Genomic DNA, 26,015 nt, shown 5'->3' with positions numbered 1-26,015 from the left:
GGACATTTAAGGAGGAAAGGGAGGTTTTTTCCAACAAATCAAAAGAGGTTGTAGTGACACCTGTCATGGGAATTGGCACCAAGTATACTACGACAGATTCTACATTAAAGATAACCTTTCGGCTCAGTTTATGCCATAAACATGTCCATGTGCAAAAAAATCCCTAAGCTGATTTCAAATTTTTTTTTTTGAAGGGGGGAGCAAGGGAGGGGTGTTGTTGTTATAACTCCCATGGCTTCTCACCCAAGCATTCCTCTATATACTATTTGACACGTTTCTTCTGGTAGACCCCGTAGGTGACTTCTTACTACAGTGGTGTGACCAACAGCTGCTCATTGAGAGTGAAGGCTCTGTGTGAGGAGCACTGCAATCACCTCCTCTTGGACTGGACAGTCTGTGTGTTTGTCATAGTCTGGGGCACTTGAATATGCCCTAGATATCAGACTGTGTCTTCCTCCTGCTTTTTGTTCCGTTACGTATTATATATAACAGCATGATTCAACTGACTTAAGATACTGGATGAAATCCTATTTTCGCTGTAGGTGCATTATTTCATTGTGAATGTTACAGGCCTGGAGCACTGTGTATCCTGCTGCACAAGATTGCCTGTTTGTGGCTCTGAACACGTTGCTGCCAGTCGTAATTTACCAGTTCCCTCTCCTGCTGCTTTGGGTGGTGAGATCCTTGCAATGAGGAAGTAGCAGGCAAATCCCCATGGAGTGTGAGATGTAGATTTCAAGGGGGATGTAGATTTTAGACTTAAAGAAACTCTAGAAGATACACTGATTCCTATCAGTGCTGTCAGGTGTGTTAGCATCATGTGTTCAATTCTGAAAGCAGTGTAGATGATTAAGTGAAGATCAGTGAAGATGATTAAGGGAGCAGAACATCTATCTTCTGAGGAAAGACTAAGCAAGTTAGACCTGTTTAGCTGGAGAAGAGAAGACAGAGGGGATCTTATACCCTCTGTACAAACATCTGCGGGGGAGAATGTAAAGAGGATGGGGCCAAACTCTTCTCAGTGGTGGCCAGTGACAGAACAAGGGATAATGGGTACAAATTGAAACACAGGAAGTTCCACCTCCTTGTGAGGAAGAACTTCTTTCCTGTGAGGGTGACAGGGCCCTGGAACACCACTGAGAAACAGTGGTGAAAAAGACTAACTTTTGCAATGTCACATTAAGGCAAGAAATAAGTGCCATCTAAATGAACAACTAGTGTATCTTCAAACATGCCTTATCTGCATTTTAACAATTCGATTAGACCCGGCTGATCTGGTTGCCTCTGAAAATACTTGAATGTTCCCTGAACACTGGTTTTGTTTTCTTCAAAACAGTAGAGGTCATCCCTTTTATGAAATGTGCCCTCCTTCTCTTAATAGCAGCTGCTAAACATTGACGGTTTTTGTGGTGGGATGGTTGTGGCACCCTAGTTGCTTAGCTGATGTTGTGTGAAAAGGAAATTAAGGGATAGGGATGAAGATGCACAAAAGCAAATGCCTCTGAAAACCCAAACAACTTTTGTATTCTGTACAGTCATAGAGAAAATGTCCTGTAAAAATTGTTACTGCTGGATTGTCCTAATGTTATTTTGTTACTGATTTTACCTCTGAAAATGGAAACGCAAAGGTCAGATTCTCATGCAGGGACACTAATGCTTTAGTTTTTGCATCACAGTAATTGCTTCAGTCCAGCAGATATTTAACTACTGCAGATACCTGTTGCTCAAACTCCTGCAGTTTCTTGTATTCAGTGTGCTTCTCCCTCTTTATACAGTTCCCTCAGGGCTATAGGAAGGGCATGGTGGGAGGCATTCCTTTGTTTTTGACAAGCAGGCTAAACTTACCCGTTTGTGGAGATAAAAGTGAAATTGAAGCAATATTGAAGAAGTGTATTTTTATACCTATTTCCACAGGGGGGCAATAGTTGGAAATGGCTGCAAGGATTGATTTCTCACCCTGGGCACCAAAAAGTGTAACACTGCCCTTGTCTCCGTGAAGTCTGGGTGCAGTGTTGTGCCTGTACCACAGGTGATGACATGGCTGTTACAGGGTTCCTAGGGCACAGGGAACTGTAGTGCTTTACTTGCTTCTAAAAAGCTATTAATCTAGATAATAGTGCTAGGAATTGCTTTCCATTCTTTTAATATAACATTTCTAATCATTTGCTTTCATTTTCAACAGGCTCACCTGTCCGGTTCAGCTCATTAGAAAATCCGATGCATTTTCTTCAATTCAATGAGATAGTAATAGTGCATAAAGATGAGTTTCTACCATGTCATATAATGGAAAAACACTGGAATTTCTACAAAGAATGTGAAGATTTTGGATTTTAAAGACTTCTTGCATGCTGAGGCTTTTTTGCATCATCATTACTTTAAGCATTTTAACTTTTAGAATTAATTGCTTTGTTGCCTTCATTTTGGTAGACCATTTGCCCAGCACTTGGAGTGAACTGAAAGACTCCTCAGATAAATGAGAAACTGGAGGGTACTTTGTAGCAGGTAACAGTAACTGTCAGTAGTGAATTTTGTTCTGTAGGATTATGAAGTGTAGACGTAGACAAGGACCTGTTTTACGCTGATGTTCACTGAGAATTGTATTGCATGCTGATAATTTGGTATGATGCTCCACTGATTTCCATGGCTTCCTTAACTGGCTGTGCTCTGTGTGACTCCGTGGAAGCAGGTAGTTATCAACACTGATAGTCACTTTTCACATATGACTTCAGAAGTAGTCTGCCTGAGTGTATGCTAGCAGAAATGGCTGCAGATGTTTGTATAATAACATAAGCTGTCAGGTTAAGCAAAAATGAAGATGGGCAGCTTCGGAAATCACAGACAACTTTGCTTTACATGGTAGGTTGTGTGCAGACGTTTGAGAGGAGGTGTACACCGTGAGAGGTTAAAAGAAGGATCTCTCAGGGAAATTCCATTGAGGTTCCAACCAAATACATCTGATGATAGGCAGAAAATGGAAAATGTGCTAGCATATGGCAGGAAATACAACGAGCTCATTTCTGGTAAATTAATTTTTCAATCTAAAAGCATCTTAGATACTCACCCTGATCTCTGGAGGATTTCTATTTGTTTTAATTTTACGATATGTGAAACTGCCTCAGTAACATATTTATACACATTTGACTGTCATGAGAACTGTCTCCATTCCAACTGTGTTCTCATTCTTCCATTATCTAGAATATAAGGAGAGATGTAATAATCATACCTACCCCTCCCAACTCCAGTGAATGGGATGAGGAATCTCTCCTGTCAATATATAACAAGCTCAGCTAGCTGTTTGGAGTGGCAGGAGCTGTTCTGCAGGGATTTTATTAGTGTCTTAGGCAGAAGAAGGTTTAAGAAAGAGACACGGGGTTCTGATGGGCAGGGTGTTAATACTGTGCGCTAGGATGCATCAGCAAACACTGCTATGTGGGACTGCAAGGGTGAAAAAAAAATGAGAAAACTGCCAAAAGCCAAAAAAGGAAAAGGCTACTGAGTGATAGGTGTTTAGCAGAGGTTCCACACAGAAAGAAAATGGAACCTTCTCACAGCCGCTGCAGCCAAACAAACCTAAAGGTACATTGGTTTAAAAGAACTGTTCGTTCAAGTAGCGCAAAACATCTATAGAAGAGAGTGTCAGTTCCTCATTAAAAGTGAAGTATTTTTGACTGTTAAAATTACTGCCAAATTGTTCATGAGTTTGTCTGACATTTTTTCTTTGTTATAAGGTGTTTAATAAAATTAATGTGTAAAAGCTGGAAGGACTTGATAGTAATATTTTTAGTTCATTGTATAAACATGACTATGTGACCTACGGCAATAATGAGATGCAGTGTCAAAAAATCTGATTGATTCAAGATGGGTGAAGAGGTAAAAAGGCAAAGGGTTACATGAAAGCTGCTGTTGCTTACTGACACCACTGCAAAAGTAAGTTATAACTTTTTCTTAATATTTAGGTAAACGTCTTACGGATGCTAGCTTGACAACATAATCTGTTTTAATATGACTAACAAATATAGGGTTCCACCTGCTAAATCTTCTTGTAATAATGAATTTTCCGAATTCTGTCTCCTTGAATCTTTATTTTTAATGTAAAGACCTGTTAGGACATGACAAGATCCATCATGAATAGAGTGTTTTGTTTTCTCTGTTTAAATTTGCGCTGTGTCCTTTTGCATAAAAAATAAGCTGTTATTACAGGTCAAAAATAAGCAACTAGCGTTGATCCCAGGTACAGCAGAGCGGTATTGCCCCGCTCGCACACGGCCAGCAGCTGTGGGTAGGTCCTCCCAGCTCCTCACGTTCCTGCCATAGTCACTTCTCTTATTTAGTGACCACTTCTCTACTCCTAGGCTCTGAATTAGTGTGTGTTTTGTGCAGAGCAGAATAAAGGAGAACAGGACATGCAATGCAAAGAATACAAAAAGCTGGCATTCTGTCAGCTGCTAGTATCCAGGTAGAGAGTCAGAGGAGAAAGAGATGATGCAGGGAAGAAAAGCCACGATTTCAGATTCATATTTCCACTGTTTTTTTTCTTTTTTTCACCGAGATGCAGGGAAAAAAATCAGTAGGAAGATTAATACCATTGAGAGAGAATGCAAGGCACAAAACAAAAGCTTGCGAGTGAGGAGGAAGATAAGCAGCTGAGAGGCAGACAATAGGACACAGACTTGTAGGTTTTAAGGCCAGAAGGGACCAATGTGATAATCTGACCTCCTGCATAACAGAGGCCATAGGTTATTAAATGGCACGAGGAAGGGAGACCAGGGGGAAAGAGGCACTGGAACAAAGCCAGAGGTGTGGATGGTGCTACAGTCACGCCAGGCAGAGGATCAGCACAAAATATTGCACCTCCTTGCCGCGCAAAGCTGCATTATTTAGGAAGGATAGATAAGGTAAGAGAAACGGGGGAATAAAGGCCAGCTTTGGAAAGGTATTTAAAGCGCTGTAAGATGCAAATCCCCGTTGGCTTTTTGATGGTGCTGCCTACGAAAATACTACTGAAAATGGGGAGGCAAAAGAGGCAAAAGAAATAGCAGAATAATTTGCTATGGGAGTTGGAATAAGTTCTTGAAATAAGTTGATAAGTATTTTATAATTAGGGTAAGGAAATGAAGTTTTTTTCTTATTTTTCAGACCTTTATGTTAATTGAGGGAAAACACTTATTCAAATGATTAAGAGAATGAACAGTGTACATAGAGAGATCTAGGCTTTTTTTCTGGTCACCAGTCCTCAAGTAACCAGTCAGGCAGGAAATCGTACAGATTTCCTGGAATATCTGGAATTTAAATGTTTAGGTTTCTGACCTGTTTCTTTCTTTCTTTCTTTTTTTAAATAGCATTATTAGAGCTGTTATGGTCTAAGCATATATGTAACAAGTTTTATATGAGGAAATAATATCCTTAAATTATGGGGGGAAAAAAGAGATTTATTAGACATTTTAAGTCCTTTATACATACAGAAACTTTAAGCAGTGTTCTTTAGGCTTAATACAGCAGATTAAGACTTAAAAGTCGCCTGCTCATGGCAAGGAGGCAGCGGGGAAGTGGCGACAAGAGGAGGGAATCCTTCCTTCTCCTCACGCGCAGCGGAGGGTGCCGGGCCGCGCTTGCTGGCTGTGTCGCTGGGAGAAAGTTGTCCCGCTTACAGCAGCATTACTGCAGCGGGCGATGACCCTGCGGGCCGTGCGGCGGGGCGCGGGCCGAGGGGGCAGCCCGCGCGGGTACTGAGCACCGCTCGGGAGCCGCGAGCCGAGCCCGGGGGAGCCGAGACCGGGGGGAGCCGAGCCCGGGGGGTGCCGAGCCCGGGGGGTGCCGAGCTCCAGGGGTGCCGAGCTCCAGGAGTGCCGAGCTCCAGGAGTGCCGAGCTCCAGGGGTGCCGAGCTCCAGGGGAGCCGAGCCCGGGAGGTGCCGAGCCCGGGGAATGCCGAGCTCCAGGGAAGCCGAGCCCCGGGGGGTGCCGAGCCCCGAGGGGAGCCGAGCTCGGGGGGTGCCGAGCCCCGGGGGATGCCGAGCCCCCCGGAGCCGAGCGCGCCCTGCCCGGCGCGGGGCTGCGGCGGGAGCCGCGCGCGGAGCCGCCGCGCTCAGGCGGCCCCCGCGCGGCGCGGGCGGGCGGGACGCGGCGCCTCCTCTCCCCACACGTCACGGGGCGCCGCGGCCGCTCGCGCTGCCGCCGCCCCTGCCTCCCTCCTGCCTCACCGGCCGCGGGCGGCGGCGGCGCCTCCTGCCGCGGCAGCCGCGCGGCCCGGGACGGCCCCGCCGCGCCGCGCCCCGTCCCGCCGCGGTGAGTGCGCGGGGACGCGGGGGGAGCCCGCGGAACCCCGCGAGCCCCCGAAGTTCCGCGCGGGCGCCGTGCGGCTCGGGGAGGGGGCGGGCGGCGGCCGGGGCGCGGGGCTGCGCGCAGGTGTCCGCGGCGCCTCGAGGCGGCCGCGCAGGAGGCGGTGGCGGCTGCGCGAGCCCCGCGCTCCTGCCGAGCGGCCGCGGTCACGGGCGGCAGCTCCGCGCGGGGCTTCGCAACAAACCGACTTCGGCGCGGCGGTGGCGGGAGTTTCTGGTGTTTTGTCACTTCTCAGGAAATTGCTAAAAATCGTAGCGTTTGTCTGTTGCTTCCTCCAGAGCGCCAAGAACACCTACTCTCTTCTTCGGTACAGGAAGAGGGCTTTTTTCTTTATTTTTTTCTTGTGGGGAAATGAGAGTAGCAAAGCACCACGAAAGAAAACTTACTTTCCTCAAGAAGAGAATCTGGCAGTTTAGGTTTCTTTACATGGTGAACCTGACAGGTCCCAGACGAAAGGTCGTGGAGGGAAGCTTTAAAGCAAGTTTTCCTTGAAGATTTATGTAACAGGACTTTTAAAGTTAACTACTCCAGTGTGTCCCATCCGAGGATGCATCCCCTTGAATTGTTATAAACATCTGGTCCATAAATCAGCATCATCATTTTCCTTTTTTTTTTTTTTTTTTCCTTTGCTGCTGAGCCTTTAGTATTTGATAGCCTGGAAGGGAAACAGCTGAGTGGGAATGTGGTAGATAAACTTGTCACTGGAGTGAAGGTGGTAAAGCAGAAGCAGTTGTTCGCTGTTTTTTCAGAACACAATTATAGCAGTCAGTTGACACTAGAAGATGTAAAAGAAGGAAGGAACAAAACAAGCAAGCAAAAAAGAAAAAAGAAAAAAAATTCTTCTACACAGCCCCCAGGTCATGCAGTACAGTGCTTTGCCCGGCAAGTTTTTGAATATCAGAAAATTTACATGGGTAAAAAAGTAGCTGGACTTCCTGGACGAAAAATAACTTTGGACACCAAAATAAAAAGATATAGTCCCATGCAGGGGCTTTATAAACTTCTAAGCCATAAGTGGAGGTTGAAAGAATATGCGGAGAAAAATACTGGAATGCACTTGCACTCTGCCTGCTCCTTCTCCTCTTCCCAAGCATCTGCCTTTGGGTACTCCGACATGGGTGGACACTGTATGTGCGATCTAATGTGCCTCTCTTCCTATATATATCACTTCTCTTTTAACAACTAGGTTCACCTGAGACTTTTGGTCTTTTTTGGCTTAATATGTGAAAACAAACATGCAAGTCCATAGGTTGTTGGTCCCACAGATCTTGAGTGTCTGCCAACTGATGGTTGAGGGTTCTTCAGGAAAGTTAGATGAAGGCAAAATAAATATTTTGGAAACATGCTAGCTGTTGCTCAAAGCTAGGAACTGAGCAGCAGGGAGGTTCTGATAGAAATGCTCAGCCCTTATTTCTGGTAGTTTCTGTGTCCACACACAGCTAGCAATGAAACGTGAGGTAGGAGGGTGGAAGGGCATGGGAACTCTCCTGGTGCAGTCAGTCCAGGCTGACTGACGGAGCATGTTTGGTCTGGGTAATAGGAGGTGCTAAAAAGGCTTTAGCTGAAGTTTATATTAAGGCTACAGAAAGGCATGAGAAGTCAAACAGTGACTATTTAGCACTTGAGGTTTCCCATGAAATATCAGTAGAATAGGAACCAAGAGATGCAGCAGATGAGTCACAAAGAAGCTCATTTCTGGAACATAAACTGCAGGGCACCGGATGGCGAGGGAGATAACTTTTGTGTAACTCTGCCAGCAAGTCAAGACTCATCAGATCTCTCTCTGAAAAATTAGAAAAGGAACAGCAGCTCAGAGACCTGCAGTGTGGCAAAACACTATGTGCAGGTGTCTCTGCCTCAAGTATTAAAGGACAGCTGTGAAGCAACTGGAGATTCCAAATCACTTCATACAAAGAAAGGTGCTTTATTAAGTAGCCATTCCATGCCCCAGATGATGGAGTACGAATCAGCCCTGATCTCTATTGAAGAAACGGATGTCCTTGTGCTCTGTCTTGCTGCTGCAGTGATAGTGATTGCTGCAGGCTTGCCTAGCATGTGAAGGAGTTTGCCCACAGGCTTGGGCAGGTTTCACTGATGATTTAAAGGACCTTTTCCTTTTGGATTGATGTGTGCAGACCATGGTTGACCTGCCTGTGGTGCAGCATTGTTTGACAGGGGTCTTCTAGTATGTTTGCTTTCCAGGCAAGGAAAAGTTGACAACCAAAATCTTATACAGAAGCAGCACAGTTATCTGAAGACCTTTTCTGATTTTGCACGTGCTGAGAGCTTTTGTCTTGCAGGAAGTTCCAGTCATCTCTGTAATAGCCATGTTGCTATTTTTTTTAATCAATTCGTATCACTAATGTTAATGTTATTGATACAATTTTCAGCCTTCGAACCCAGTCAGCTACTGTCACACAGCAGTGTGTTTGATGCATCTAGGAAGTGCCAAATGTTAGGCAGGAATTTGGACGCTCTTCCTGCCCTATGAATTCATACCAGTAGGTCCATCAAGCTATGTCAGGACTGCTGGTTCCAAGGGCAATCAGAACATTAGGGGTTGTGTGGATCTGCAGTACCCAAAGCTCTCTTTGGAGAATCCCACCAAATGGGAGAACGCTGCACAAATCTCTGCTCCACAGAGATGAGCGAGCAGTTTGTAAATCTGTACAAACTGAAGGGCTGATGAGCATGAGGTTAGTATGCAAATATTTTGGCTGAATTCTGGATGGAGAGAAGGAGAGTTTTTTTGGTCTTTGAAATATACAAACATTGATACATATAAACATCTAAGAACTACACCTACCACAGCAGGTGTGGATGCTAGGGGGAAATAATGTGATATTTGTTTGTTGTACATATGAATGGCATAATTTGTAATTCCTCAAATTTCTTTATAACCGTTAAACACAGGAAGTGTAGTTGTACCACAAAAAATATTTCCTTTTTTTTTTTTTTTTTTTTACCATGTACAAGGTTACCATATACCACATAAAGTATTCACATATACATGATCTTGCAAAGCAGGTCATCCTATTTAAACAAGGTTTCAAAAAGTATCGCCAGGACTAAACAGATGATAACAGTAGCTGGAATTTCTGGTCTTGCCTCAATAAGGAGGCTATTTTGTGCTGAGGAATGAGAGGGCCTTGGAGACGTGAAATCGAAGGACCGTGGGGCTGGAAGGAGCTGTCCCCCGTGGCCTAGTGGCTGGTAGAGGATCAGAGGTAGCAGGTTCGTGCTGAATCCGGGTCGCTGGGGGGTCTGGCTACCACCGCGCTGTGAACGGAGGCAGCGAGACGGCCCTTGGCTCTGCTACAACAGGTCCCCTCCGCCTGTAGCCGGCCCTGCAGTGTCCCCGTGTGGGTCCAGCTGAGCCCACCTGCTTGGGCCCTGCGTGTCCCCTCCTTTCTCTTGTGTGTCTCAGGGTGAAAGCTCCTCTTTGCAGCCTTGTAGGTCCAGTATCTTCTACACTTCCCCAGCTGGCTTGTGGAGATGCCGTGTGTGTCTTCATTTCAGTAAGGCTTTTGACACAGACTCATCTTTTTTCCCTGTCCACAAGTTCTGTTAGTCTGTCGCAGGAAGAAACTAGGATACTTTGACAGGATTTATTCTTTTTATGATTTTTTTTCCCATCTTCTCAGTGCTTAGAAATATTATGTAAGTAAGCATAATATATATGTTTATTATAAAAATAATGGCTTCTGGGATTTATCATAAAAATCACTACTTTTCAGCTGACATTTTATACTGTTTTTTTTGCTATCTTTGCAGCTAATAATGTTGTCCTTGCTACTCATGTACATACGTCTTCGTACTCGCTTGAAACATGGATAAACCTGAGTGCTGTGGCTGCCGGCAGGATGGAGCCGGCAATCAGACTCTGCTTAACCACCGAGCTGGTTGTGCCTGAGTAGTTCTTCTTGGACAAAGCATCCTAAAGAACTTTGCGAGGGAAGGATCTTGAAGCAAAGCCCAGAAGGTAGGTCGGGAAATTAAATGTTGTTACTGATTGGACAACTTGAGCTGTGAAGACTTTGACTTGGGAAGAAGTGGCTAGAAGTGTGGATTTGTAGCGAGGGCTCACGGAAGAGCCTCTGCAAGGAGCTTGGTAGAGATGCGATCACCAAAGCACTGTTTGGGGAAATGGAGAAAGGTATTCACCTGGAAGTTTCAGCTCTTCTATAGGACTATGCAGCTTTTCCTGCCTTCATTTCTAACAGGAAACTTCCACCCTCTCTTGCATTAATCCTTGTTTCCAGGTTCACATCTGCTGCTGTCCTTTCCTTGGCCCAGTCCAGGGAAATGCAAGTCAGAAAACTGGATGGAAAAACAGACAAACTTGATAGAATCAACTTATCTAGATTTAACACCAATAAAAAGTAATGCTACAGAAGCTCTGAGATCACTGTCAATACATAAATTTGCAATGAAAATAACCAGCTAGCAGCAGTATGTACTAATACACAAATAAATTAACTTTCGCAGCTAGCAGCATGAAATAATCAACTGGAGATGAGAGTTTTCCTCAGCCAGATAGTTTACAAAAAAAAAAAAAAAAGAGAGAAAAGTTTAGCAAAGCTCATCAGTACTTTTCTCCTTCCCCAGCTTTCTGGGAACATCGTCTCTTCTACCTCCCCCAGAGACCTATCAACTGACTTGATTTGTAATGAGTAGAGAGGAAAGCAGAAGGAACTAACTACTTATTTCTGCAAAGCTGTTAGTGGAAGCAACCAAATTTGCATTGCTGTGAGGAGCAGTAGTGTATTAAGCAAACAGAGATCTTTTATCAGGGAGAGAAGAGAGGCAGTCCTTTCCCAAAGAGTTTTTGCCTAGAGGACAGAGAAGTGTTCCTGTTGTTCCTGCTGTTAGAAGGTAATGCTGCTGGTTTACTGAAATGCACTATATCCTGGTTTTCAAAGGAAAATGTAGACGCTGGTTTTGCCTCAGAGACCTTCCAAGGGTAGAGGAGTGGCATGGCAGACAAAGCACCTGCTTCGTTGCTCTCTTTGCATTTTGTTTTAATGCTGCCTACATGAAAGCACCTCATTGATTCCTCTCTCCATTCTCCTCCTCCATCATTTCCCAGCTTCTGCTCTGGTGGTTTTACTTTTGTCAGTCTCTGTTCCCTTTTTCTTTACAAAAATGATGAATGAGGAGCCTGGTTCCTGCAACGCATCTGCAGAGGTGCTTTTACATGGGGGAAGAAGTAGAATGGGCTGGGGCTCTCCAGTTCCCCTACATCTGCTGTGCCTGCTTCCTTTCACAGACTCGCATTCAGTCCTTACCATTTCACTTAACTTCTGCTGTGTGACAAGCGCAAAGTGGTAGTGGTAGTATGCTAGTATTTTAAAGTGAGTGCTCTGTATTTCGGACACCCTGAGCAGAAAGAGTACTGCCTACTTTCTGCTTGAATTTTCCAGGAGCCCTTATCTTGGGAGCAGCCAATGTGCCTTGGCCCTCCTCGCTCTGGTGTAACCGGTCCCAAACTGGCCTGGTCTGGGCCACGTGGGTGAAGAACCGGTTCCTGCCAGCTCTGCCTGGCATGGCACCAAAAACCTTTTGCAATGGTTGAGAGCTCCAGCCTTCTCAGATGGGCACCACCAAAGTGGAAAAATAGAATAATATAGGGATAAAGTGTAGGGATGTGCTGTAAGGGAGATTCTGGCTTTTGTCTATGTATTTGGAACTTTAAATTGTATTTACTGTAGTTCTGTATTTACTCAGAGAACAAGTAGAATATCCTTCAGGAAGGACTGACAGAGATTAGTGTAAGAGAGGCAGTGGATAGAAGCTGATACATATTTTATGTTCCTCAGGAAAGTTGTAGTGCATTGATTACAGTAGGCAGACACATTATGAGTTTCCTTAGATAGCTCTGCCCTCTGTGCGCTCTGCTGCTGGCTCTGTTGCTTTCAGAGCTGCGGCAGGACCTTCTTCCCTTTCCTCCAGGCTGAGCAGAGAGCCCTGCAGTGCCAGCTGTTGAAAACCACCTCCCAGAGCAGCACCCTCACCCTTCCAGCAGCTGGGAGGCTCCCTGCATGTCCCAGTTGCTCCAGCTCTTGGCTTCCCATCAGGGATCGTGGGTGGTTTGTGAGAGCTGGGAAGGTTCAGAGGGTTTGCGGGCCGTATAGATCTACCTGGCAGCTTCTCACTTTCATGAGTGAAGCACTTGCATTTAGTGCAGCACAAGCCATAACAGAGGAATTGCAATGAAGAGATGGAATGAAGCACTGGGGAATCACAGACTTCCGTATAATCTCAAATAACCTGTGGTAGATGAGCTCCTAATAGTACAGCAGGCAAATTTAAACAATGCATCAGAAAGGTTGGAGGAAGGGTTTCCAACTAACTTTTGTGCAATGACATGTTTCCTTTCTCGGACTGGTTAAACGGAACTTTTAACCAGGTACTTCTTAGCCTGACGATTACATATGGTCTTGATCAGAAGTAGTTTCCCAACTCTCACTGTTTTTCTTGGTTGTCTTTGCCCTGCATGAATGTTTGCTAGATGAGGAGTGGATGAAAAGAGTGAAGGTTAAAATAGTAATATCCAAAGGTCTTTTGTGTTAAAGAAGAGTACCTTGAGTAACGTGTTATTTTAAAGGAATAGCTATTTGGAAACGGCTTATTTCCCAAGCAGGCTGTTTCCAATAGCCATACACGAGTTATTTGACAAATAGAAGAGAGGCTTCTGGAGGGGCTGGGGCTGATTTTTCAGTGATGGAGGGGTCTGGTATCTTTTTTTGCAGCGAGAAAGGCAGTCAGTTTTCATGATCTTCCGATCTGTTCTGCTGATAGAGGATTCAATAGGTGACTGATTATATGGGTTTCCAGCAAGACTTACTGTGCAGGACAAGAGGAAGGTGAAAGTCTGTAATTTGTTACTGCTGCAGAGTGAAGGGAGCTGCAAACTCCTTCTGTGCAAAAAAGATGTTGGCGTTGTTGAGTTATCAAAACTGGGATTTGCTATCACTCTGTGTACATGCAGTTTATGGAAACAGAAATAGTAGTGCGAGGAGCAGCAATAAAATGTTAGGCTCTCTCAGGGACTTAAGTCTTCCATATGTAAATCATTAGGATGTTAATAAAGTGGAAACATGCCTCCAAACAGAGATGCAGCACAGGCCTGTGAGCTTCTCTCCTCTGCCGCAGGAAAGCTGTCCTTTGCTGCAGGCTGTGTAATTCCAGTTTAACCCTTTCCAGTACGGCCAGCGGTCTGAGTCTGGTGGTCTTGGTTCTCCAGCAGCCCCAGACTGCCCTACCAAGCCAGCAGTGTCCAGGTACCTTTCTCTAGAAGCTGTTTCTCTGGAGCTCTTGGATATCACTTTGGAGCAGCTCTGCCGCTGCGGGGGAATTGCTGCTGGGCTACACGCAGGTCGGGATCCCCTGCAGTGCTGCTGGCTGCTAAAATGCTTCAGACTGGCAGCCCCTTGGCTGAGCGGCGCCGCTGCGAGCAGAGCGGGCAGAACCTGCGGCGCTGGCCCAAATGCCGGGGCATCCTGTTGTCCCGGGCGGGAAGGCCTCCCCGCATCCATCCCGCCGCGCTCCCGACGGGAGGCACTCAGCCCTCTGGGCGCTTCCTTGCACCTTTCACTGACCACGGGGAGAGCTCGGGTGCCCAGCCTGACAAACCCTGGGCAAGATGAGTCGTGTAGTACTACAGGGTGTAGTACTGTTACCTGAAAAGAGCACGAGTTCTTTGCTGCTTTTTCTTTTTTTCTTCTGCAAATCCAACTCAAAAGCTGTAATTCAAAGATGCTACAGGTAATTAAGTTGAATAGCATTGATTTTTGGTACCTGCCATAAAATATTCCTAGATATTGTCTGAAAATGCCAAGCCATTGGCGGGAGATAATATACGACACCACAGCATGGGTATATGGTTTCTCTTGTGCCATAATCAATATGAGTGGTACTTTAAACTCGGCTTTATTCTGAAGGATTGCAAGTGGATTGGGAACAAATGTGGTTCCCAGTAAGTTAACTTGCATGCCGCATGCTTGCAGGAGGGCTCTTTAGGCAGAAGTTTGCCTTTGGACTACCACATTTCATATAATGTGCAGGTTCAGTAGGTTAATATCTGACTATTTTGTACCTTCTCCAAAAGTCAGCACCAACAGCTCCTATTTCCCTTTCCAGGGCTGCAAGCTTGCGCAAAATGGGGAAGGTGGTTGCTCATTTTTCCCCTCCTAAAGGTCTCCTTTCCTACAGGGAGGAGATGTTGTGCTAGGTGGGAGGTAACATCTGCTCTCCCAGATTTGCAGTTGAGCAGGTGAACCCCACGGATTTATTTGTCTGCGCAGCACCCAGAGAACATAGCAGTTCAAAAGATCCAGTTTTGTAGTGATAGAATTAAAACAGTGAAAATTTACATATATACACTCAAGGCTGTGTTAGTATATACACTGAAAGCTGTTATTATTTCCACAGCATCTTAGATGTTCAATGTTGCAGAAGTATAAATAATACAGATTAAGTAATGTGGGAGAGTTACAAACCTGACCTGAAATTACATTACTACTTCTGTAACAGTGTACTTTAGCCAGCCTATTTAGGGTAGAGTGTAATAAAATTCATATAGTATGTAGCTGAATTGGCATGAAAGCTTGGTAGGCAGGCAGAACATCACTTCTTTCTAGACTTTGTCGTGGAGACCACTGCTACGTTTTACCGATTTTCAACATAAGAGAATTATTTAAGATTTTTTTTTTAGCTATTTTTTTATTATGAAAAATGCAGACAAATAAATTGTTATTACTGTTATCCAGCAAGTTTGAAAGAAATATGCTGACTTAGAGGCAAGATGGTTGGCTTTTTACTTATTGGCAGTGCCAGTGAAATGGAGTTATCCGCGCAGCCCGTAGAGTGGGAGCTGCAGCCCGGATGCTGGGGTTGCTCGGGCTGCACCTGGCGGTACCAGCACACCCGCTCTGTTACGAACCCTTAGGATAGCTGCCTAAGTCTCCGTGTCACGAAGGCCCAGCAGAGCCCTGCTTTCCGTTAGAGCAGTTGTGGTCAATGCTGCGGTTCGTGAGTGAAAGCTCTTAGCTGGACCACTCCCCAGCCACTACTTTGCTCTTACACATGAAGCCGGAGAGCTGCAGATGGAATCTGCTCCTCTTCCTAATTGCTTCATTCATTTCTGTACCGTGATTGAATTGTGAGCAGCTGCCTGGCGTTATGAATAGAGAAACCTTCGAGACAGCCATCTCTGCAGCCAGGGGCAGAAAATACTCTGTAATAAATGAGGATAAGAAGCTGCAGTGCGTACTGCAGCTGGATGGATACATTGCCCTCATCCATTTTCTCTGAATACAAGCAGCAGTTAGGAAAGGAGAACCCCTTGTCGGAGTGGTGTTTTTTTTTTTTTTTTTTTTTTTTTTGAATTGCATTATGGGGCTAGCAACTTGGAAAACAGACCTGCAGAAGCCTAGAGCTCATGATGCACCTTGCGAGTTCCTGACAGTGAAAATGCTCTAGCATTTCTTTTTGCAGGAGTCGAGGGTGGCAGGGATGGGGTCCCCTGAGGCTGTGCTGTGCTGCTGGTTCCTGGCTCCTCCATTCTCCACTCCTAGGAGCAGAATCCCAGAGCCCAGATTGCTCCTGGGTCAGAATGGGAAGGAGAAGGGGTGAAGTGAAGTGCTGGAGGTCTCTTTTCTTCTGCTTGAGGCAGATCTGGACTCGCTGCTCCCAAAGGAAGGTGTATTCAGAGAAGTGCATAGAGTGGGGGTCTGGCACTGCATTCAAGTGCTGTGAGTCTGTCAAGCTAGAATTATAATTGATTTAGTGCCTTCTTTTTTTCCTCCCAGAAGAATGATAAAAGCAGGTTTTAATTTACCTATAATTAGCTTTTCCTTGGGCTTCACCTTGCAAGCAGTTAGCATTTGAAGTGGTTACAACCTCTCGACAGAAATACAACATTTCTGTGCTATAGTAGTCCATGCAGTAAAAACCATTAGAGAAAGAGCCACCACACCAGTTTGCCTCTCTGGTGCTGTAGGTGCCCTTTATTTGTTTTCAACTATCACACAAGCTCAGTGTCAAGTGTGCTACATGATTTATCCAAACAGGTAACCTGTGTCTGGAGCAGGGGTGCAAATGCTGCTTTTTGTGTTTCTGATGTGCCTTGTATAAGGCTTTGCATACTTCTGGGTATTCTGCAACTTCACCAGCCATTAATTTGTATTTACTGAATGCTGTAGGATTCACTAATTGACAAGCAGGAGCATCAATTTTTACCAGAATGACAGCTATCAACTAGACAACTAGCTGACGGCAGCAGGAAGTAGCAGGTCTTCTGCATTTATTCCCTGGTGGTCCATCAGTACTTGGCTTCACTCCCCCAAACCTTTGCTGTGCTACTCAATTTAAATTTGAATTTAATGCTGCGTATACATACACATATCTTGTGTACATATGTACATACATATGTATTATTACATCTGTTTGTATTTCCATATCAGCTCTCTCTTTCCCCGTTGCTCTAAGTTGTTGGAAACAAAGGTCTAATTCTAGATTTTGTCCTTATGTGCATTTTCTAGCATGCTTCTGCTTGCTGTTTGGCCCTCCTCCCAGGTTTCTTAGCTAGCTATAGCTGTGTTCATAACTTTCAGCACTTTTCGTACTCTGTGAGTTCACGAGGCTGTGGAACAGCTGCTGTGGAGGAAGGCTGCAGTCCTGCTTTCTCACAGGCTTCCTATCAGTTTAACTGTGGTAAGTTTAACTCTGGTCAGCCTGTGTAAGGTGAGTCAGAGTCCGGTTTTCTTGGTTAGTGTTGAGGAAACATTCTCTTTTTCTATGGGCTCTATAGGATTTCATGGGTGTTGTGTGAGCCCCAGGAGAGCCTTCTAATTCCCTGCAGTGGCCAGAGGACAAGGTGTTGCCGCTGGGTGGGCGCGTGCAGGACGGAGCGGGGCTCCGTCGCGCACCCGTTTTCTGACCTTCCCCAAGTGCAGGGAACTGACCTGAGTGGACACAGAGAGCTGGGCCCCTCACGGGGTGCATTTGTGGTAAAGACTGAGAACTTGAATTTAGTGCATCGCGCTCAGCCCTCGTTCGATCCCCTTTGGGAGGGTTTATCTGGGAGCTGACCTCTTTCTTGGGAGCTCAGTGTTCTCCCTGACTGCCACTTTGTACCTCTTCTGTGTAATTGCACAGTTTGCAAAATCCAAATGATGTTAAGTGTTTGAGGGTGTATAAAACTGCTCAAAACAGCTTCATAAAAGGGAGGAAAATAAAAGAGAGAGGCGAAAGAAAAGATAGAGAAAGATTCCAGAGGTAACCCAGCCATTGTCTGGGTGGAATACACTTATGGTTTTTGTGCATGTAGCTAGGGATGGCTGTTCTGGTCAAACAAAATATTAAAGCATATGCCGAGTGTGGAGCAATGCTAAGAGTAAATTTCCAGTTGGACCTCTGAGTGGCTTGTGGTTGCCTATGTCTTGGTTCCAGAGAGTTTAGCCTTCTGTCTCTATTTCTCTCTTGGCTAATACTCCCTGAGCCAGTTGCCTAATTCTTGCTTGAATCCTGCAGAGTCAGGGTCTTTAAGTTACCTTGTGACAGGCTGTAATTACGAGTTGTGTAAGAAAGTGTTTCCCTTGTATTTGTGGCATAACAGTTTTCTCTGAGCGTTGCTTGCTGTTGCATTACGCGTGCGAAGGGTAAACAGCAACACCCCACTTACCTTCTCTGAATCAGTCAGTACTTTTCAGCCTGCTCAGTAAGTCCCCTGATCATGTTAGACACCGTGAGTGTTTATGTGCCGGCTGTGCAATGTGGTATGGGCTGCAAAGCGTGACCAGTCTCCCTTCATTTCTCCAGGAATCTTCTCACACACACACAGAAGTGCAAGGGCAAACATTTTACAAAAGAAAGCAAGATGGCAATGCTGTGCACCCTTCCTAATATGAAGTTCTTGTACAAGGGAGGGGACATCGATCCTACATATAGTAAAGTTTCTCATCAAAATAAAAAATATTCATGCACAACATCAGCAGAGGTGATGCCTGGGCAGTGCTGCCTCAGATGAGGCTTTGCCGCTGCTCCAGCGAGTCGGATCGTTCCTCGTGGCTTTAAGTGCTGCAGGCTTTAAGATACAGGAGCTCTGCACTGAACCAAAAGCTGACGAGATTTGTGGAGACCCTTCTAACCTGAGAAATCCTTTCTGTAGTCTTGCATCATTCCTCAAGATATCCCCGTCTCTTGCAGAAACTGTCTTCATCCTCATTAGAGGCAAAATACTTGTGCCTAAGAGCAGAGGTTTTGCCCTTGTAACAGTAGCTGGATGTGCTTGTTCTAGCCATGGTGTGTGCTGTGTAGGAGGTAATGACTGGGAATACGAATTTGAAGTGATAGGTCTGTGGATGGAGCAGGAGGGTCAGGGAGGTGTTGGTAGTGGCAAACCACACTGATGGAATGATGTTACAGTGCTTAAGGGATGGGATTTAAGGGTTCTGTTTCAAAAGGCCTCTTCATGCACACCCTGATACTCTCTGAACCGCCTCAGTGACAGTGATACAGCTGTGTTATAAAATACCGTTGTGAATGGACTATGAATATTGGTCCTATGCTCGTCAATAGTAAGATGAAATCCTCAGTGCCATCCAGGTGATTTCTTGTATGTCCTGTTTTGACTCCAGATTGTACAAGACTCCAGTTTAGGTCAGTTTCAGATGGGTAAGGGTGGCTTTTCTGTTAGTTTGCCTAGGAATAGGAGGTTTGATGTTAGCTGTTAGAACTGACCTACTTAGATGCTTTGGGAGGAGAACTAATGAAACGGTTCAGCCTTTACAGGCTGAGCTCTGACCGTGCAGCTGCAGCTTGAGACCTGACATTTGAGGATACTTAAGTTAGTCTCATGATATGTTTTTGCAACACTTAATCTTACACGTAGAAGAGGAATTTGCAGACTTGTGAGCTACTTCTTCTGGTCATAGCATTTTTTTCCACTTAATGCATCTGTAAAACTGAGGAAAGGGGGAAACAACCCAACATTTGGCACATTTTGATCCTGTATGTGGAAGCACAGCTGCTACTGAACTCAGTAGAGTTGTGGAGAGCATGACACAGAGCCTCACAGGTATTTGCACTATGCTTATTGCAGGAATTAAAGGAGGAAGGTTGTGCTGATCCATCCAACCACCCAGCTCAGATGCTGGGCCTGACAGAGCTCTTTTGCCACAGTGTTATCATCATTTGCATGACTTGGGGGACCTCAGAGCAGAGCGCACCATGCTGTCTGCAGCCCCTGGAGTGAAGAATGTAGACAGACCTAGAGACAATGTCTGAAGATTTTCCTATTGCTGAGACTGTACACCATCCTCCTCGATCTTCCCTTTTCTTTGCAAACACTTACAATGTTGCTGCACTTAGCATTCTGTTCTGGATTGAAGCTTTTCTGGTCTTGTAATGGCATTGCATGCCACTTACAACAGTTTACCTGTACACCTCTGCTGATTGTGCACTTAAAAATTTCAAAGCCAATACAGGTCTGAACATAAGGCTGAACAGTGAGCAGCTGTTTCCTTCACTCAGAAACATACTGGAACAGCTCCTTTTCAAAAGAAATATATTGGAGAGTTTTATACGTGAACAGGTCCATTAAGAGAGAAAATAGACTTTAAACTAGTGCTGGACCTGGATGTGAATTCTGGTATAATCTAAATTCAGTGATAGCACCAATGCTGTATGCACTCAGCTTGTAAAAAGCAAAAGTGCAGGGAAACAGGATCATTGCACTCTGCTTTCCTTGCAGTAATACCTCAGTTGGAAAGTTGCTACACAGAGATGTATATTATTAAATACCACATGAAAGCGGATTGTGTCTGGGCTGTTGCAATGCACAGCCCAGAGTTGCACCACGCAGCAGAGAGCGAGTTAATGTATTTTAGCTGTCTGCTACCCTTCCTGCCCTTACTCCCTCCAGTGGTTAGAGGTGTTGTGGTTTCATCTCCCCTTGGAAGTCTCGACACAGGGACTTCAAACATGTGAGATCTCATAGGAAGGGATGAGAAGGAAGTTAATTGGACGTGTTCATGGCCCAGCCCCAGGGCTAGAGACAACGAGGATGCTCTGACTGACTCTTAAAACTTTCAGCTTAATGTTTTGTTTTTCTAAATAAAAATACCTACCATTAAGCAGGCATTCTCTACAGATTCACAGGATATTCCCTTGCTACTCCCATTGGATTTCTTGGACTTACTCAGGAGAATACAATCTCCTTCCTGAGTTATACTCAAGAGAAAAAACTCAGAGTGTTTCTATCCAAGAGGAGTTTGCCCTCAGGTGATGGCTCATAAGAAATAAATTTTTTAAAAAAGTTTGGAAAATAAAGGTTAGGAATCTTACTCCAACACTCTCTTTCTGTTGGATGCTATCTCACATCTAACTTGTTTTCTTGCCTTCAGTCAGCTAATTTCAAGTAAATTACAACTGTTTGCCAGTTTTTGAAATAACATGAACAGAAGAAACTATTTGCAGACGTCCAGTCCTTTGTTATGCTACGTTGGTATTTATGCTACAGCCAGACTAGTGTGCTCATGTCTCTGTTAGCAGATACCTCTGATGAATTGTTCCTGTTTTAAAGTACTATATCTTTGTCTTTCTACAGAATGAAGAGACATAAGTGTCCCTACAAATGTCCCACAAGAAAGAAGATTCTGATCCTGTGTTTTACAGGGTGGCTGCTTGCACTGCTGAAGCTCCTGCATGTCGAAAGACTCTTTTTTCCACATAAGGGCATTTATTTGGTTGAACACTTCCTAAGCACTTCTTCTTATGTTAGAAACAGGTATTCCTATCTTAGAAATGACTTGCATTATGAAATCAATTGTTCTTCTATATATGAACAAGATCCTGGTGAAATTGGCAAGAGCTTAGAGATAAGAAGAAAATATATAATTGATTTAGATGACGAAGACATTGTAGCAATGACAAGTGATTGCCATCTGTATCGTACACTTAGGAAATACCATCTAAAGCCTGTTTCTGCAGAGGAAGAGAATTTTCCACTAGCCTATTCTTTGGTTGTTCATAAAGATGCAGTAATGGTAGAAAGGCTTATACATTCACTGTATAGCCATCAAAATATATACTGCATCCATTATGACCAAAAAGCAGCAAAAAGCTTCAAATCTGCCATGAACAATCTAGCTAAATGTTTCCCCAATATTTTCATTGCATCAAAATTGGAAACGGTGGAGTATGCACATATTTCAAGGCTGCAGGCAGATTTCAATTGTTTGTCTGATTTGATGGACTCCTCAGTTCCCTGGAAGTATGTTATTAATTTGTGTGGCCAAGATTTCCCTCTGAGGTCGAATTTCCAGTTGGTCGCTGAACTGAAAAAACTCAATGGAGGAAATATGCTGGAAACTATAAAGCCAAGCAGTAGCAAAAGAGAACGATTTATTTATCACTATGAACTAATGAAAGTGCCTTATGAATACATGCAGATGCCTGTAAAAACCAACATTTCCAAGAATCCACCACCCCATAATATTGAGGTTTTTGTAGGCAGTGCCTATTTTGTTTTAAGTCGAGAATTTATTCGATACACTCTTGAAAGCTCCCTTGCAAAAGAGTTTTTTGATTGGTCAAGGGACACTTACTCTCCGGATGAACATTTCTGGGCCACTCTTGCACGTGTTCCTGGGGTCCCCGGGGAAATCCCAAGGTCGGCACAGGATATAACAGATTTACAAAGCAAAACTCGTTTGGTGAAATGGAATTACCTTGAAGATCACTTGTATCCCCCATGCACAGGCACCCACCTTCGCAGCGTGTGCATCTATGGGGCTGCAGAATTACGATGGCTTATGAATTATGGGCATTGGTTTGCCAATAAATTTGACTCCAAAGTAGACCCTGTCTTAATAAAATGCTTGGCAGAAAAGCTGGCAGAACAGCAGGAGGAATGGGTTCGCTTGTCCTCTGACAGCTATTTTCTGCACAGAAGTCCTGGGAACGTCTCACGATAGCAGCACTGTAATCCCTGCCAGTACTGTGTGTGTTATAGCACAGGGCCTGAAGCTGCTCTGCCTCACCCTAGTGCAAAATGCTAGCAAATTAAATGTTCATAAATGTTCATTCCGTATAAAGTTCAGGGCTCTGGAGAGTCAGATACCTGGTCATTTATTTATGAAAAATCATGCCTTCCTGATTAACGGTTTTCTAGCTTGCTACAATAATCATGTAATTGTTCTGCAAGGGGATTTTTAAAGAATAAGGTTTGATTTGGGAGGCTGCAGCACTGTCCGTCCTAATGGAATATTTCAGAAATGTGTTTCACATTGAGTTTGTTTGCATCTTTCCTAAGAAACCTCAACATGTCTCTTTGCGGATCTCCTTTTTCCTCAGTTTTGTTTTTCCGAAATGTTTGAAACAAAGACCTCTGTATCTGCTGCCACAGGAAAACTGGAAGAGCCCAGCTGCCAGGGAATCTAAAAGAGGAAACTGTGAGAGCAAGTGAGCCGTGTGGCCTGGCTTAGAGACCTGAAGTCCCAAGCTTCCCGTTTGTGGGAGTTAACAAAACTCTGCAATGTCAGTATGACTGGATGATATAAAGGAAGAAAAATCCTTAGGTACCACACTACAAGCAGCATTGTTCTCTCTTTCCAGCTCATCTCTGCTTTCAGATTTTCCCTCTGTGAAATTTGCGTTCAGATGCTGTGCCATACCTATGAAATTGGTGGTGATTCCTTGAAACAGTATTACATACTGAAATCCTTTGAAAGCAGTATGGGTGCATCCTACGTGCGGTTGCTAGAGCCCCTTAAAGGGGAAAAGGCAGGTGTCTGTCTTCATTTCTGTCTCTTTCAGTAGAAAGATCCTCCTGTGAGTTCTTGGTCTTTTTCAGGCAGTGTATTTACATGCAGTGGATAACAAGTGCTATTTCTAATCAGCATTCAGCAGTGTGGTGCTATATTGAAATGTAAAACACGTCAAATGCAGAAGTCATCATAAATATAGCCATATTGCAGAAATAAAGACCCTGTGGAGAAGTGGCTTTCTCTGCAAGTCTTGGGGCCTTGTGCTGCCACGATGCCTGGCTGCTGCGTGGCCGGGGCCTGGTGCAGCTTTAGAGCCAGGGCCTTGCAAGCAGCCCACGGGCTTCCAGAAGCCCCTGCAGCCTCTGCCTGCTACGCTCCTCGTGCTGCAGCGTAAGGAAGGTGCTAATGCAGGGACTTCTGCAGGAACTCCTTCTGTTTTGGCAAATTCTCTGCAGCGTTGTTCCGCAGCAAGTTCAGTTTTGGTGGTTCCAGGCGCTCCTGGGATATAGTTTACTTAGTGCTGCTGTCCCATTTCTATGCATCTGACTTTCATTATAGGGCCTCTTCTCCTACAAATCTTTGGAATACCTGATTAATTTGCAAACTGCCACAATAGTGATCAGCTGCATCTTCAAGATTTTTTTTTTCTTATTTGAGTTGAAAGAACTAAGGACAATGAAAATAAGATTTTTGATCTCAATTTTTATTTATGTTTTAATCATGGTTTATCCTTCTGTGTCTTGAGGATGACTTTGAGAGTCAGGGGCCTTTTGTCCTATTTCTGACACTGATTTCCTGCCAGACCTCAGACAAGTCATTTAACTTCTCTGTTTCAGCTGTTCCATCAGTAAATGAGAGCAACAATGACCTAGCATCTTGTTAAGCACTTAGAAACCTATGGATGGTGACTGCTGTGGGTTAGTTGTACAGTGTTAATTGCTTATGAAAACTATTTATGAGGCCTGTGAATTCCCGGGTCAAGTACTTCTTGATGTACTTTTTCTTAAATAAATGGGGATTATTTTTAAAGTGTGTGTTTATCTGTTGTTTACTTACTTTGTAGATTATGAACTATTGACAATATTTACAGGTTCATACATTAGTACTTATAAATAATGTAGGAAGTTCCTATATGGAAAGAGGTTATTTGAAGAGAGGTCAGGACGCAAAAGAGCCAAGCCTTGGCCTTCTGTACACAGAAATAAATAATTAATTATGGTTTTTAAAATCCTGATTTATTTAAACTAGCTTTGTATTTCTATATATGTTCCCTAAAATAATATTTTTATATATTATTCACCTATATATGTTATATATACTTTCATTTCTATGTGCATGAGTTTATATGCACATCCTCTTTACTGTTTAATCTGAGTGGTTCATTCTAACATAAGTCTATCAGCAAAAATCAAAATCTATCAGTATATTAACTAATTCTAATCAACATGCAGCTTTGCAGTACTTTAACTGAACTGGATTGAACCGTATCTTTTATTCAGCTCCTCTGAAATAAGCCAGTTCTTGCTTTTTTGGTGACGAAGCAGATGCAGAGGTGACACAATGTGAGGTAGCAGCGCACATATATTTTTGCTAATTAGTGGAGTACAAGTTGTGCACAGTTAGAACTATATGAAATGCAGGTGTCCTAATGAATTCTAGTAATTTTTGTTTTCTAAAGATGACATAGAGGGTATCTAAGCTTGTAGAAAGGCAGTTCTCAAAAATCATAGAGTTGTCCAGTTTGGACAGGCCCTCAACAGATCATCTAGTCCAACCTCCCACTTGAGGTAGGGTCAGCACTGAATTCAGCCTGGGTTGGTTCAGCTTTGTCCAATAGTCATGCAAATGTCAAAAATTCTGCAACCTCTTGAGGCAACCTGTTTCAGTGTTTCCAAGTGAAAGAATGCCCAAATAAATATAATTTCCTTTACTTCAGGATTTTTAAAATTCTTTTTTAATTTTATTTTAGCAATATAGATGCTATCTGAGGCCCCCTATGTGACTAGACTTTTATGGCAAGGCACAACTTTACTATTTACCTTTGACTTCCTTGTCATTCTCTGCATAGTTAGGTCTTTGTTGAATCCTAGGGGACTTGAGGCATGTTCCACAAGCCCCTTTCTGTCTGTGAAAAAAAAGTGACTGAAACTCATTTATGTCACAATAATAAGAAGCTTTATGTAGGCTGGAACATAGATTATAGGCAGTTATCTGGCATTCTGGCTTTGTTTTGGCATTTGCGAAGGTCAAACTTTCCTCCCCTTTCCTCCTTCTCCCCTTCCTCACTGCTCCCCCAAAAGATTATTTTTGTACATTATTCAATACCATCTGAAATGCCTGTATGTTTGCATGTATTAGATGGTTCCTTCTGGTTTTGTTCTGTTAGAGAAGCCACATCCTGCCCTTCTTCCGTCCGCTCTGCTCGCACTGGCAGCTGGACTGTCATGTAACCTGCGTAAAGGGCATTTTTTCCTGTGTGAGAAGGGTTAGGACATTAGTGCCAATCCGACCTGTCAGAACAGGCACATGGATCCAGCCCAATGTTTTGTTAGTGGCTGAAAATAAACAAAAATATCAAATGTCTTCTAGCATGAAAATGTTAGATTAAAAAGAAGAGGAAATGATGAGCTTTGAAGAAGAGACATGGAGGCAACATTTGTACAACTTGTCTCAATAATGAACTTATTAGGGTGGACATGGAGTCAGGAGGATAGCAAGTATAAACATAAATGTCTCACTACATACTTTCTTGACATTGAAATAAAAGGATTTGAAAGGAAAGTCAACAAATTAGACATTTAGTCTGTAACTGTAATTAAAAAAGACTTAGTTCATTGAGCATTTCCATAGCTGCTGTGTCATTACTGGGGCATTTGAATCAGAAGGGGTAAGCATGAGCAAACAGT

At 44.0% G+C, this 26,015-nt stretch overlaps 2 protein-coding genes across 2 annotated transcripts in view; both read left to right on the top strand.

Moving 5' to 3' along the window:
- ANKRD31 (ankyrin repeat domain 31) overlaps nucleotides 1–2,357 on the top strand; it is a 54,398-nt gene extending 52,041 nt beyond the window's left edge. Inside the window, exon 26 of the mRNA XM_088535621.1 lies at nucleotides 2,183–2,357. Coding sequence (XP_088391747.1) covers nucleotides 2,183–2,334 — 152 coding nt within the window. The 3' untranslated portion in view covers nucleotides 2,335–2,357. The remainder of the gene's footprint in view (nucleotides 1–2,182) is intronic.
- An 8,823-nt stretch (nucleotides 2,358–11,180) lies between these two features.
- Nucleotides 11,181–22,326, top strand: GCNT4 (glucosaminyl (N-acetyl) transferase 4). The gene is made up of 2 exons (XM_088535617.1): nucleotides 11,181–11,212; nucleotides 20,949–22,326. The coding sequence occupies exon 2, from the start codon at nucleotides 20,950–20,952 to the stop codon at nucleotides 22,315–22,317; it is 1,368 nt and encodes a 455-aa protein (XP_088391743.1). The 5' UTR covers nucleotides 11,181–11,212; nucleotide 20,949; the 3' UTR covers nucleotides 22,318–22,326.
- Nucleotides 22,327–26,015: the final 3,689 nt, after the last annotated feature.

Source organism: Tinamus guttatus, unplaced genomic scaffold (genome assembly GCF_059628265.1).
Source record: "Tinamus guttatus ecotype Peru unplaced genomic scaffold, ASM5962826v1 Tinamus_guttatus_pri_ptg000637l, whole genome shotgun sequence".
NCBI classification, from domain to species: domain Eukaryota; kingdom Metazoa; phylum Chordata; class Aves; order Tinamiformes; family Tinamidae; genus Tinamus; species Tinamus guttatus.
This window is presented reverse-complemented; position numbering and strand designations above follow the sequence as displayed.

Excerpts from the sequence above, each read along its gene's own strand:
- GCNT4 (XM_088535617.1), top strand. The coding sequence starts at position 20,950 with ATGAAGAGACATAAGTGTCCCTACAAATGTCCCACAAGAAAGAAGATT.